This window comes from Chiloscyllium plagiosum, unplaced genomic scaffold, assembly GCF_037043375.1.
Source record: "Chiloscyllium plagiosum isolate Xiang-an unplaced genomic scaffold, Cpla_swu_hap1 HiC_scaffold_4, whole genome shotgun sequence".
NCBI lineage: Eukaryota > Metazoa > Chordata > Chondrichthyes > Orectolobiformes > Hemiscylliidae > Chiloscyllium > Chiloscyllium plagiosum.
In genome coordinates, this window is record NW_028270142.1 from 141,341,396 (window position 1) to 141,356,540 (window position 15,145).

General features: G+C 44.3%; 1 protein-coding gene across 1 annotated transcript in view; it reads right to left on the reverse strand.

Moving 5' to 3' along the window:
* LOC122548762 (desmoglein-2-like) overlaps positions 1-15,145 on the reverse strand; it is a 58,235-nt gene that overhangs the window by 19,573 nt on the left and 23,517 nt on the right. The window contains exons 4-9 of the mRNA XM_043687530.2: positions 14,446-14,577; positions 11,962-12,117; positions 10,891-11,035; positions 10,153-10,304; positions 7,435-7,569; positions 5,035-5,220 (exon numbers count right to left, since the gene is read on the reverse strand). Of these exons, the coding sequence (XP_043543465.2) occupies positions 5,035-5,220; positions 7,435-7,569; positions 10,153-10,304; positions 10,891-11,035; positions 11,962-12,117; positions 14,446-14,577 (906 nt within the window). The remainder of the gene's footprint in view (positions 1-5,034; positions 5,221-7,434; positions 7,570-10,152; positions 10,305-10,890; positions 11,036-11,961; positions 12,118-14,445; positions 14,578-15,145) is intronic.

The window sequence follows — 15,145 nt, forward strand, 5'->3', positions numbered from 1 at the left end:
CAATACTTTTGAATAATACCTCTCTTAACCTCAGAATTAAAATTAATAATTTGTCTCATTCCGATGACCATTTGTAGCCAAACCTATTTCATCTATTATACCTCGGACATCCCTACAAAAGGACTGGCTCTAATGTTTAAACTCCATTCACCCATTTTAGAGTCATACAGTCATAGAGATGTACAGCATGGAAACAGACCCTTCAGTCCAACCCGTCCATGCCGACCAGATATCCCATCCCAATCTAGTCCCACCTGCCAGCACCCGGCTCATATCCCTCCAAACCCTTCCTATTCATATACCCATCCCAGATGCCTCGTAAAGCATTTTGGACTCAAGCAATGGAAATTCTTTCTCGCTATCTGAAACACCTCAAGCAAATCCTCCTTAACCTTATAAATTCTTGAGAATGCTACACTTGTTTGTGTGTTCTCTCCTAGCAATGTAACCCTTGGACTCCCAGTATAACTCTATTCCACACTTAGTCCAGGATTCTTCAGGAAAGGAAATCTTTCCATCCTTACTTGGTCTGGCCTACATGTGACTCAGAGCTTATTAGGGGTGGGCAATAAATGCCTATACCCCATGAAAAAGTAAGGAAAAATAAATAAGCAAATTAATCCTTCCTCAAATTGGGCATCCAGTCAAACTCTCTGTTTTATTTTAGTGTTTGAAAATTCAGGAAGCTTTTCACAAAACTTCAAATGAAACTTTTGTATTTTGTTCTAAATTCTGAAACCCGTAAGCAGTGGGAAGCTCAGCACGGAAAGTTACTGACAACAAGAGGTTTGAAAAGCGATAACCCTTGAAAGGTCACATCAATAAAATATCATTCCCTGTGCACTACAAAAATACACCATAAAGGGGACTGGATTACAATTGCTAAGATAAATAAATTAAAATTATGTTCATCACGTACAAAATAAAAAATGCACAGCAGCAATAAACTGCTTTCATCTGGCGCCTTTATCATAGAAGATTCCAGATCTTAGAATCCCTAGATTGTGGAAACAGGCCATTTGGCCCAACAATTCCACACTGACTCTCCAAAGAGCATCCTACCCAAACTCACCTGCCTTTCCTATTCCTGTAAACCTGCATTTCCCATAGCCAATCCACCTAACCCGCACATCCCTGTACACTATGGGCAATTCACCCTAACCTAAACATCTTTGGTCTGCAGAAGGGAACCAGAGCACCTGGAGGGAACCGATCCAGAAACAGGAAGAACGTACAAGCTCCACACAGATGGCTGGCATTGAACCCAGGTTCCTGGTGTTATGAGGCAGCAGTGCTAACCACTGAGCCACTGTGACACCCCTTTAATCTAACACAACATCCCAAGATTCACAAGAGTGATTAAAAACACCTGCCACTGATTCACAAGGAAGTATAAAAGGCAAATCTTAGTTGGAGAGATTGGTTTGAAGGTGAATGGTAGGGAGGGATTTCCTTCGGACTGAGGTTACTGAGAGAGATGGACAGTACTGGTGGATCCATTAAAACTGGAAATGTGCCAGAGGACAGAAAGAAAAATGTGCAGACAACGCACAGGGGTGTGGGGCTATAGAACTATAACCCCAGACCCATTACTGGGCTTGTTAGTCCTAAAAGGGCAAACAATTGGAATGGTATTTGAACTCAGAGAAACAGAGCCATAATCTCACTGAATGGCTAAACTGAACTGAGGGGCTAAAGGACCTCCTCCTCATCCTGTGTTTCTATAAAGTCAGAAGTCACATGACACCAGGTTATAGAACATAGAAAAGTACAGCACAGAACAAGCCCTTTGGCCCACGATGTTGTGCCGAGATTTAATCCTAATGTCAAATATAGTTACTTAACCTACACACCCCTCAACTCACTGCTATCCATGTGCATGTCCAGCAGTTGCTTAAATGTCCCCAATGACTCCAATGTCCAATAGGTTTAATCAAAATCACAAGCTTTCGGAGCACTGCTCCTTCATTGGGTGAAGTGCTACCTCTATTTTCAGACAGATTAATAGAGCAAACACACTTTTCACCCAGCGAGAGACAATGACCCTGGTAATGCTCTGGGGCACCTGGGTTCAAATCCGGCCATGACAGATGGCACAATTCGAATTCAACAAATATCTGGAATTAAAGAGTCTAACGATGACCATGAGCTCATTGTCAGAAAAACCCCATCTGGTTCACTCATGACCTTGAGGGAAAGAAACTGCCATTCTTACCTGGTCTGCTGTACACGTGACTCCCAACCCACAACAATACGGTTGATTCTTAACTGCCTTCTTGGCAATTAGGGATGGGCAATAAACGTTGGCCTGATCAGTGTTACTCTCATACCCACAATGAATGAAAAAAATAAGTTGGCATTGTCAAGGAATTAGAATCCACAAAAAGTGGCAACTATCACCCATGCACCCAATGTTAGCAGCTGTCGGCATTCCACGTTCATACACCACAGTTTACAGAAGGATATTTATATTGTATCAATATACCATTGCAATTTACTGTCACGAGGATGTCTCATTACAATGAGATGTAGAAGACCTCTGTGTGAAAAGGTGGTGACCTATGAGGAGGAATTTGGACAGCTGAGACTCTCCTATTTCGACATATATTTTAGGAAAATGTTATCAAACATGTCAAACTGGAAAATGTCATAGCCAAGAAAAACACATATCATATATTAATATTATTTAGCCTCATCGTTGTATTGGTTTTACATGTCACATGATGGTCTGATTGGTCTACTTCTGCCATTATGTCTCATGGTTTTATTGTATGATGTGGAGGATTGGGGTGGACCAAGTTAAAAATCACATAACACCAGGTTATAGCCCAACAGGTTTATTTGGAAGCACCAGCTTTCAGAGTGCTGCTCTTTCATCAAGTGGGGCAGGATCATAGGACACAGAATTTATAGCAAAAGGTCATTCCAACTGAAATGATATACTGAACAAATCTAGATTGCTGTTAAGTGTAATCTCAGCTCAGACATTACATTAACCAGCCTCAACTGGGATCTTGGATTCATGTCACCCTACAGGTGAGCCCGTTACACTATACACACACACTCTTATACACGATCATACTCACACACTCATGTAGACCCTCTCTCATACACACGGTCACACACACACACGCGTACCACCCTCGAATGTACTTATGCACGCACGCACACACACTTACACACACACACACACATACGTACCACCCTCGAATGTACTTATGCACGCACGCACACACACTTACACACACACACACACATACCACCCTCGAATGTACTTATGTACGCACGCACACACGCTTACACACACACACACGTACCACCCTCGAATGTACTTATGCATGCATGCACTCTCGCTTACACATACACACAAACAAACACACACACTTTCTCTCTCTCTCTCTCTCTCTCTCTCAATCTCTCCCTCCCTCACATGCACGCGCACATATAAGCCTATGGACTGAATTCACATTTGCAGATTTATATTTGCAGATACAGTCTATTTTGTTCAAAAAACACACAATCTGTAGGCAGTCAGTCCATGTGACATTTCATCAATTTCTACTTTGGAAATAAAACCAGTCTGACTCAAGGCTGGGATACAGACAGACTCTAACCTCACACCTTTATGAATTGTTTGAGCTGAGATGTCTTTTTTTTATAAAACCTTAAATTATCTCAGGAATGTGACTTGAAAGAAGTTCTGGGATTTACATACTAATGAATTGAAACCTGCAACCCATTCGAAGTGATTAAAGCCTTAATAGCAACCAAGGTTTGTTCAATACATCACATCAGTTGTATGACATAATGATCTTTTGCTATAAATTCTGTGTCTATGATCCTACCCCACTAGCTACCTGATGAAGGAACGGTGCTCTGAAAGCTTATACTTTCAAATAAACCTGTTGGATTATAACTGGTGTTGTGTGATTTTCAACTTGGTCTTATGATAGAGTATGAGGGATCAGTTTGGATAAGACAAATGAGCTTTCCATCCAGCCTGAGGATTTACATGCATTGTACAAGATCAGAAGAGATGGCAGGATGTGGTAAGCAGTCACTTTGACGAGGAGTCTGCCACAAGTAACAGTGCGTCTGGGACCTTTGATGATGAAGAATGCAGCTCATTACACAATTAGATCTAAAGGTAGAGAAAGTAACAGGAAAAGGAAATCAGGTAATCTAATCTGAAATCCAGTCTGGAAAGAGAGATCTGAAAAAGGAGAGAAAGGTTGAGTTGTGAAATACAGAGGGAATGAAAAAGAGAATGTGATAGTTAGGACAATCATTAACATTTTTGCATCTTTAAAAATCTCTCGGTTTACTGACGACCACACAGTTCTAACTTTTCCACAATATTGCAGACTTATGGACCTTGTAAAGTCCTTACGCCATTAGGTACCAGCCCTAACTTTCTGTATTGATGAAAAGTATAATGAGAGTGATTGCCACAGATTCACAGGGAAACTTAGGGTAAGGCTTCTTTGAGAGTAAGGGTGGAGTTATTTGCAATTTATTGGCTTCCTCCGCCCCCACCCCAAGCTCCTGCTTTGACTTAACAACATCCCCCTAATCTTACTGGACCATGAGGTGACTGCTGCCTCATTAGAGAGAGAGAGAGAGATGGATGATGGTGGTTTAACCTGAGGGTCATCATGCCTCAGGTGAGGGGAGAGGTGGAGAAGGAGAGTCCTTCATGGTTACCTCAGCCAGTGGGGGAATTGAGCCCACGCTGTTGATGTCACTTTGCATTACAAATCAGCTGTCCAGCCAACTGAGCTGCTTGTGGATCATTAACAATGTGTGGCATCAAATTTGCTATTTTTTCATCAAAATCCTTTGCCTCATATTACACGTCACAAAATTTTAAGCAATCTTAGAAGAAAGAATCCTTAGATTGGGTTGGGATAACTGCTCGGCATGAACGGGTTGGACCAAAAGGTCTGTTTCCGTGCTGTACATCTCTATGACTCTATGAATCTATGTTCCGCTGACTACATGCTATCGCAGACTTTATCTGGTTTCCACTGTTACCTTTTGAAGAACCAAGATTCCTTCATTTGTTTGTTCATCAACTTCGAACCTAAAATGTCCTCCTTCATTCCCTTCGATAATATCAAAGTGCCCCAGCCAGTTATCGCTGAATTCTTGGTCATTGTCAAATACTTTGATGCGGGTGACCTCATCATTCAGTGAATTTTCTTCCACAGAGACTTCATACTGAGGACGAGAGCAAAAAAAAAGGCATTTCATTCCAATCACATGGTTGTCATCATGAGCTGATAGTACAAGAGCAGGGAACATACATTTAAGATGTTGGGTGAGGGATACAGAGAGAATGTGAGGAAGAAATTTTGTTTAGCAGCCTTGACTAAGACCCAGATACCCGTTAGGTGCTTGAAAAGCCTGAACCCCTGCCTGATTTACAGCTCTAACTGCCTGATCTCTGCTGTCAATATTAATGTCAATATGATTTACATCATTTTATATTATAATGTATTTGTTGTTTACACTAAGTTAATAAGTTGCAACTGCCCTTAGTTCAACGATGGAGATTTTCGATATCTGTTTGATTGAAACTTTTACTGAGCTGTAATGAAAAGGAGTTTTTTTTAACAGTGGAAAGCTATCAATGAATGACTTTTTAAAAAAAGATTTATTTTACACACCCAACTATTTCTATAGGGTCCATTGTTTCTATACAATAAATAGGACAAATGAAAGTGCTGAACAAAAGCAGAAATTGCTGGAAAAGCTCAGCAGGTCTGACAGCGTCTGTGCAGAGAAAGCAGAGTTAATATTTCGGGCTGAGTTACTCTCTGGTTTCTCTCCACAGATACTGTCAGACCTGCTACACACTGAAAGAAGTGTGGATGTTGTAAATCAGAAAAAAACCCCAGAAATTGCTGGAAAAGCTCAGCAGGCCTGACAGTATCTGTGGCGAGAAATCAGAGAATGTTAACTCTGCTTTCTCTGCACAGACGCTGTCAGACCTGCTGAACTTTTCCAGCAATTTCTGGGTTTTTTTCTGATTTACAACATCCACACTTCTTTCGGTTTTTAACAGAAACCTGGTGTGGAAGTGTGGGCAGGAAGAGGAGTGACTGATTTTAGCTCTAAAAAGGTTCACTCAACCAGACACTGTTTCACAACAGCTTCGGGACTCACTGAAACATGATTCTTTAAGAATCTGGCCTGACACTATGAAAACTGTTCAGGAACGTGGAGTAACAAGGTTGGGAGTGTTGGGTGTGGACTAGTGAATCAGACCAGCCTGTAACTCTTAACGAGACATGGGGAAAATTGAAAGCATGGAAAATGAAATTGGGAATTTCAGAATCGGGACCCATTTGCCATTTTCAAAAGGCTCCTGAGTCAACTCATGTTGGCGAACATCTAGCTCAGCAGCCCAGGTGTAACATCATCAGTGACTAGCATCACCTCCTTGCTTTCTGGATCCCAAGACTCTGATTAAAAAGACAGAGTTTTAAAGCTTTCGGGTTTCTCTGAGGCTAGACTTCTCCAAAACTGGATCATTTGGAATCTGTTGCCTCTCCTTGGGGTGGCATCGTGGCTCAGTGGTTAGCACTGCTGCCACACTGCACCAGGGACCCAGCTTCAATCCCACCCTTAGGCGACCATCTGTGTGGAGTTTGCACATTGTCTGTGGGGGTTTCTTCCGGGTGCTCCGGTTTCCTCCCACAATCCAAAAATGTGCAGGTTAGGGTGAATTGGCCGTGCTAAATTGTCCATTGTGTTCAGGGATGTGTAGGTTAAGTGCATTAGTCAGGGGTAAATATAGGGTAGGGGAATGGGTCTGGGTGGGTTATTCTTTGGATAGTTGGGCCGAAGGGCCTGTTTCCACACTGTAGGGATTCCATGATTCTTGGTCTTATGACCAGATGGTTTTATGTCCCACATCTCTACATTAAACTACATGTGCCTTGTGTATATCAAAAAAGACCTAATGCTGCCAATACTGCCAATCAAACCACCCTCATTGAACCTCCCCGTCATCCATTGTCATCAAATTCACCGAATCGGGAATTTAAAGAACCGGCCGGAGACGGTGATAATGAAGCCACCGTTGATTGGTGTAAAAGCCCCATCTTGTTAACAAACGCCATTCAGGGAAGGACATCTGCCATCCTTACCTGGTCTGGCCTACATGTGACTCCAGACCCTCAGTGATGGGGTCGACAGTCAACTCTGAAATGGCCAAGCACAAGCAGGAGAGACAGGCCAAGAGGAATTAGGGACAAGCGGTAAATGTTGGCTTTTGACAATGAAGGCTGCATTCCACAGTAACAGAGAGAGAGATTGAAAAGTAATCAATACTAAAGTGATTCGCCCCACCCCAGTAGTTGGTCCACAGCAGCAATGATGCAGATGTTCAGACACTATGATTACATCATTTATCAGAATGAAGTCTACCTCCTCCTTTTCCAATGTTGGAATGTTGTCATTAACATCCAGGATTCTGATCTGAGCATTCGCTGTGGAGAACAATCCCGATGCCTTTCCGTTTAAATCCCGGCCTTCCACTGTTAACGTGTACAGATCCTGAATCTGAAGCAGGAAGAGAACAAGGAAAGAAATCCAAATGACCAAGTCACAACATTTGCCTCCAGAAATGTTTAGTTGTCCTTTCCTTTGGACGAGGGGACCTCACGACTCGGGCGCACGTTGTTAAGGTGAGAGGAGAGAGATTTAAAAAAGACATGGGGGTGGGGGGTAAATGTTTTTACACAGAGGGTGGTTTGCGTGTGGAATGAACGTCCATAGGAAGTGGTGGATGCGGGTACAGTTACAACGTTTAAAAGACTTTTGGGTAGATACATGGATAGGAAAGGTTTGGAGGGATATGGATCAGGAGCAGGCAGGTGGGACTATCTTAGTTTGAGATTATATTTGGCATGGACGGGTTGGACCCTATAAAGTTGCTTTCATTCTTGCTCCTCAACATGAGGTGAATAGAAGGAGGCCATTTGGCCCATTGTGTCGCCAGCAGCTCTATTGCCTATGACCAATCAGGATCCATTCAGCACAGCTAAGGAGCATGGTGGGCAAAGAAAGGCTGAGACCTAGGAAGGTTTCCACCCTCTCCATGAGGTGTATGAGCAGAATTAGGCCATTTGGCCCATTGAGATGGCTCAATCATTCAATGAAGCAGGTGTTTCTCAACCCCATTCTCCTGCCTCCTCCTTGTAATCCTTGATCTCCTTTGAGTCTCTCCCTCTGGTTCCTCATCTTGATATTCCTGCGGATCTCCTGGGTGATGCCAGGGGTCAGCGGCAGGGTGGGATTTGAGCCCCAATTCAGGGAGTGTGGGTGGAGACCCAATCCTCCAAGTTTACTCTGGAGATAAAACATTAACTCTGCACACCACTAGAGGGTGTATTCCAAGAAAATATTCTTGATCCCCAAGCGCCCTGAACACATTTGTTAATGAAATATAAATATTTGCGGGAATGACTCATCATCGGAGCATCATCCAATTAGTTATGAGTCAACTGTTTGGAGTCATTCTGATTGGCTGTGGAAAGGTGGGACACCATTGGGTTGGAGGTGACAGCCAATGGTGCAGCAGGATGGTTAGTGGTGGATAGGCCATGTCGTGTCAGCCCCAGGATTAGGTCAGTGAAGTATTGGCAACCACTAGGGGGAGTTGATTCATTTTTCCAGCTGGTTGCTCTATTTTCTCACGTTTATTGGTAAAATACACACATGCAGGTGCCTTACAATATGTGGTACAAGGCTGTGTCCCATCAGCAAGTCTGGTGTAGTGGTATAAAGCTAAAGACTTACCAGGTTTTGCTCGATTCATTCATGAGATGTGGGCATCACCAACCAATTACTACCCATCCATAACTGCCCTGCAGAAGGTAGTGGGCCAAAGGGCCACTTTCTGCACTGCACAGATCCTATGATTCTATTGGTGAGCTAGCTATCTACCTGCCCATCTTCCTGCCCCACCTATCCACTCCATACTTCCCACCGACTATCACCATCACCTATTGCCATCCCGCCTAATCCAATAACCAGAGTAACCAGGCCCACTGGAGGTGAGATCGGAGGCGTGAGTGATAGATGGAGTGAAAGGAATGGCCTCAAAATCTACTTGTCTCTGAATCTTTGGGTCAGCATCCCCCCCCCCCCCCCCCCCACCCCCCATGAGGTGCTTCTCCAACTGTCCCCATTGAATAAAACATCTTGTTCCTGGATCAGCTGAGGACCAGGCCTTGACTGGCGGTCTTTAGGACCCAGAGGCATCCAGCCTTTGATTGGCTCGTAGCCTCTGGCGAACCCAGGACGTTGAGACCTGTGGTCAGTCTAGAATCTCGCCCATCTTCCCGGAAAGTAAGCATGCAGTGCAGCGGGCAGCGAAGAAGGCAAATGGTATGTTGGCCTACAAAGTGAGAGGATTCGAGTACAGGAGCAGGGATGTCTTGCTGCAATTCATACAGGGCCTTGGTGACATGACAGTTGGAGTATTGTGTAGAGTTTTGGTCTCCTTTATCTGAGGAAGGGTGTTCTGGCGATGGAGGGAGGGCAAGGAAGCTTTACAAGGATTGATTCCTGGGATGCCGTTTAGAAGAATTGGGGGTGGGTGGGAATCTTATAGAAACCTATAAAATTCTAACAGGATCTGACAGGGTAAACTCAGGAAGGGTGTTTCTGGTGACTAGGGAGTCAGAACAAGGGGGTCACGATAAGGATACGGGTTGGGCCATTTTGGACTGAGTTGAGGAGAAATGTCTTCACCCAGAGAGTGGGGAGCCTGTGGGATTCTCTGCCACAGGAAGCGGTTGAGGCCACAACATTGAGTGTTTCCAAGAAGGAGTTAGATACAGTTCTTAAGATTTAAAGAGGAGTCAAAGGATTTGGGATGAAAGCGGGAACAAGGGACTGAGTTGGATGATCAGCCATGATCATGTTGAATGGGAGAGCAGGTTCGAAGGGCCGAATGGTCTACTAATTTTCGATGTTTCTATATCAGTTTTTATTGGTGCGTGATCGGGTAAAATATTTTAACAGTGGGGTGGAATGTTAATCATTTTGGGAAAGAAATCATGCCCAAGTTGATTTTGAAGATGTGCATTTAGTCATTTAACGTACAAATACTTTAGGAAAGAAATTATCAGCACCAACCTCTCTGTCTAAGGTATTTGCCATTGTTCTGATTTCTCCATTGGACTTTGCAAGGAACATTTCACTGCCTCCCTGTGAGAGAATTCTGTAGGCAACTTGTGCATTTTCACCATAATCAGCATCTGTTGCATTTAGTTTTAACACAAAGGCTCCTAGAATAAACACAGATTGGAAGCTGTCAGTGTTATCTGAGGCTGAACATTAGGGAGATAAAACAGTTTCTGCCAAGTTTCTGTGTGGCTAAATGCATTCAAAATACTTTGGGGAATGGAAAACAACAACATACATTTATGTAGCCCCTACTAATATGAAAACATCCCATACATCATTCAGGAGCAACATCAGACATTGGAATAAGAACAGGAGCTGTTGGAGAAACTCAGCAGGACTGGCAGTATCTGTGTGAGAGAGAAACAGAGTTCATGTTTGGAGTCCGAAGTGATTCTTCAACAGGGGCTGGAAAATGGTGTTTTTAGACTTTTAATAGATGTCAACGAGTTCCAAGGGGTACAGATGTTGAGGCTTCTGGGAGGGGGAGGGGTCATGGCAGTATTTTGGGAGATGGGACAGCCAACCTGTCAACCACAATGGTGTATGGTAGGAGCAGGGTGGGGGGAACTGGGGACTTCTTGGTTGACGAACAGAAGAAAACATCAGAGACAGCCCAGTTGCTGGTGCATCATGGGATTGAATTTGTGACAGTGTTAATGTGAGGAAACCAAAACATTACATCCTTACCAACTGGAGACAATTCTTCAACTTCTCCTTCAAAGACTTGTTGTGCGAACACCGGGGCATTGTCATTGATGTCCAGAACCTCGACAAAAAGTGACAGTCGTTTCTCAACTTCAGCACCGATGGTGTTCGAAGCTTTACCTGTGAGCTAAAAAAAAAGTGAAAAGATTCAGTGACATTCTATAAGAGAGGTAATTATAGAGTCATGGAGATGTACAGCACGGAAACATACCCTTCAGCCCAATTTGCCCATGCTGACTAGATATCCTAAATTAATCTAGTCCCATTTGCCAGCACTTGGCCCATATCCCACCAAACCCTTCTTATTCATATATCTATCCAGATGCCTTTTAAACGTTGTAATTGTACCAGCCTCCACCACATCCGCTGGCAGCTCATTCCATACAAGTACCACCCTCTGCGTGAAAAAGTTGCCCCTACGGTGCCTTCTAAATCTTGCCCCTCTGACCTTAAACCTAATCCCTCTAGTTTTCAACTCCCCTACCCTGGGGAAAAGACTTTGGCTAGATCAGCCAGTGACATGGAGGCTCACGGCTGCCCCACAGCCTCAGGGACCTGGGTTTGATTCCAGCTTCGGGTGACTGTCTGCACGTTCTCCCTGTGTCTGCGTGGGTTTCCTCTCGGTGCTCCAGTTTCCGTGTACAGGTTAAGTGGATCGGCCATGCTAAATTGCCCATGGTGTCTGGGGATGTGTAGGGTAGATGGATTAGTCTTGAAAATGCAGGGTTACAGGGGTGGCTTGGGTCTGGTTGGGATGCTGTTCGGAGGGTCGGTGTGGACTTGATGGGCCGATTGGACTGCTTCCCTGTTGTAGGGACTCTGTGATTCTGTAACCAACTAAAATGCTGCCTTTGTAGACTCATGCAACCATGAATGTGAACAGGGTTTGGACACGGTGACAGGGTTATGATTCAAATGAGCTTTGTGCCTCTGGTCTTCACCATTCTATGAGTGTAAATGATCTGCAAGGTTATACAGAGTCATGTGTTTAAACAAGATTAGAATTGTCAGCATCATCCCCCAGTAACTGGCAACGAATGAATGATAACTTACAACAAAAGAAGGATTTATCTCACGGTCCACCACTCCTGTAATATTTAATTCGCCAGTCTTGGGATCAATCACAAACAAATTGACAGGTGGAAGATCAGCACCATGACCAGAAATACTGTAGCGGATATTTTCATTTGTTTCCAAATCTGATCTGATCTGAGGGAAGAAATTGCAAAGGCGATTTAATATTTGCAAACAGCATTTATTCTCCTACAGACAAATGACACCAACTGTTTCATTTATAATATGCAATTTTTTTCCTTCATTCATGGGGTGTGGGCATTACAGGCAGGGTCTGCATTTCTTCCTCATCTCTAATTGCCCTTGAGTGGCATTGCTAGAACCATCAGATGCATTTAAGAGTCAACCTCATTGCTGAGGGTCTGGAGTATGCCTGGAGGGACGTATGCCTGGAGGGTCTGGAGTATGTCTGGAGGGACGTATGCCAGTCCTGAAGAAGGGTTACACCGAAATGTCGACTTCTCCACCTCCTGATGCTGCCTAACTTGCTGTGTTCTTCCAGCCTCCTGCTTGTCTACTTTGGAATCCAGGATCTGCAGTTTTTTTACTCCCTAACCAAGACTGGGTAAGGATGGCAGTTTCCTGAAAGGGCATTGAATGAACTACAGAGAAACCTTTGGGCAAAAGCCCTTCATCAGGAATGTGGAGGGGAAGTGGTCAGAGAGGTAAATAGTAGGGTAGGGGGTGGGGCTGGGGGGAAGGTTGTTGGGATTACAATATGTAAGTGAAGGTGGGAGGTGATGGTGATGGGTTGGAGTAGAGGCTGAACTGGATAGGTGGGAAGGAAGATGGACAGGTCGAGAGGGTGGTGCCGAGTTGGAGGGTTGGATCTGGGATGAGGTGGGGGTAGGAGAGATGTGGAAACTGGTGAAATCGATGTTGATGCCGTGTGGTTGGAGGGTCCCAAGGGGTAAGATGAGGTGTTCTTCCTCCAGGCGGTGGGTGGCTTGGATTTGGTGGTGGAGGAGGCCCAGGACTTGCATGTCCTTGGCAGAGCGGGAGGGGGAGTTGAAGTGGTCGACCACAGGGTGGTAGGGTTGGTTGGTGCATGTGTCCCAGAGAGGTTCCCTGAAACATTTCGCAAGTTGAGGTCCTGACTCCCAAAAAGTAGAGGATCCACATCGAGAGCAACGGACACAGTAGGTGAGGTGTTTGGATGTGCAGGAAAATCTCTGCTGGATGTGAAAAGATCCTTTGGGGCCTTGGATGGAGGTGAGGAGCAAGGTGTGGATGTATTAGCTTCCAGACAACTGCCCGTGGTAGATGCAGCATCAGTAGGCATGGGGCTGGTGTGGCGCTATCAGGAGACATACGGGGATGTGGGTGCTGAAGGTCAGAGGAGCTAGTGCTTTGAAATAAACTGGGACAAAGTGCCAGAGAGCCTTAGCTGTTCTCCTAACCCACCCACATCAGCACTCACCCATCTCCCTGTCCCAATCTGCTCCTGGAATTAGTGTGTGATGTTTGGGGGGTGGGGGCGGAGGCGTGCAGTCACCTTGATGGAAATTCATTTACATTTGATACCCTCACCTCAGCACTGCACATTGCCAAGCAACCTCTTCATTTGGTTTCATGAGTGAACGAGATGAATTTTCTTGTTTATCCATTCACCGGACATGGGCTAGTATTTGATGAGGCTGGTGGCGAATGGTCTCCAATTGGTAAGGGTGTTCTTGTTGGTGTAGCAAATTCCTCAAGCGCCCAAGAAATTTATTTAATTTTTAACCATGTGTACGTGTCGTAACTGTTCCACTAATTGGCTCACAAACTCATGGAATGGGATTTGTTTCAAATTTGTTCACAGGATTGGGTGAAACTGAACTGATATTTATCACCCAGAAGCAGTTAACTGTCAACTACATTGCTGTGGGTCTGGAGTCACGTGTAGGCCAGACCATGTTAGAATGGCAGTTTCCTTCCATTAGTGAACAAGATGGTTTTTTTTTGACAATTGGCTATTGGATTCATGGTCATCATGTAGACTCTTAATTCAGGATGTTTATTGACTTCAAATTCCACCACCTGCCGTGACAGGATTTGAACACAGTTCCCCAGAACATTACCCTGGTCTGTGGATTAACAGTCCAATACCACTAGGCCATTACCCCCCTCCTAAGGGAGAAAGCTCACACATTGTGTGCCGTTCAAATTTCACCACCTGCTATGGTAAGACTCAAACCCTTGTCCCCAAAGCAATAACCTGGGTTCTGCAATTGTTATCAGTGACACCATCAGCTCCTCATAGCTTTTCTCTGACTGTTTTACCCAATGTTGTGATATCACCCAAACAGAACTGAACATCATTTTAAGCAGTTCCCAATGCATTATGTTTTGGAAATAATGGGGTCCTGATGTTAACAAGTGTGCTGGCGGGCAGTTTAGGAAAGGGTTGGAGTTGGGCCCACACTCTCACATGGCATTACTATATAAATATTGAGTGGTGAACGATTCAAAATCACTTACAATAGCAATTGGATTGTGCATGGGTGGCTCATGTTCTCTGACGGAAACTGGTGGAATGATCCATTCTCTCTTCTGGCGCTTTGAGTGGTGATGTTTCAGAAAATAGATAACAGGAGGCTTCCTGTTGGTAAACTGAAAGAGCGGTTAGAAAGCAAGTCAGGTGATCATAAAGATTCACAGTACAGGTTCACCCAGGTTAGCTCTTTAAAGGAATACGTTGCAAATCCTAATTTCTTTTTAACATTGATGTGGGCATCAGTGGCAGGGTCAGAATTTGTTACTCATCCCAAGTTGTTCTTGAAATGATTGGCTTTCACTCAATGCAAACAGCAGTTAAGAGTCAGCTTTATTGGCTGTGGGTCTGGAGTCACATGTAGGCCAGACATGGGTAAGGAAGGCAGATTTCCTTCCCTAAAGGACATCAATGAAGCAGGTGAGTTTTTGATGATGGTTTTATTTGATGAAATATTGATGGTCAACATTTCATCAGAGTTTCATGAGCTCAGATTTCAGATTTATTGATCGAGCTCCGATTACCGTCAGGCTGGGTTTGGAATCCGCATCTTCCGGACTGAAGCTCTAGGTTAATAGTCCAGTGACATTATTGTCTAGCTGTCAGCTCAAAGGTTAGTCCCAGCAAAGGGTATTGTGAGGCCAAGTGACGATGTTCCCTCAATGTCGCACTAAGTGCTGCATGTGC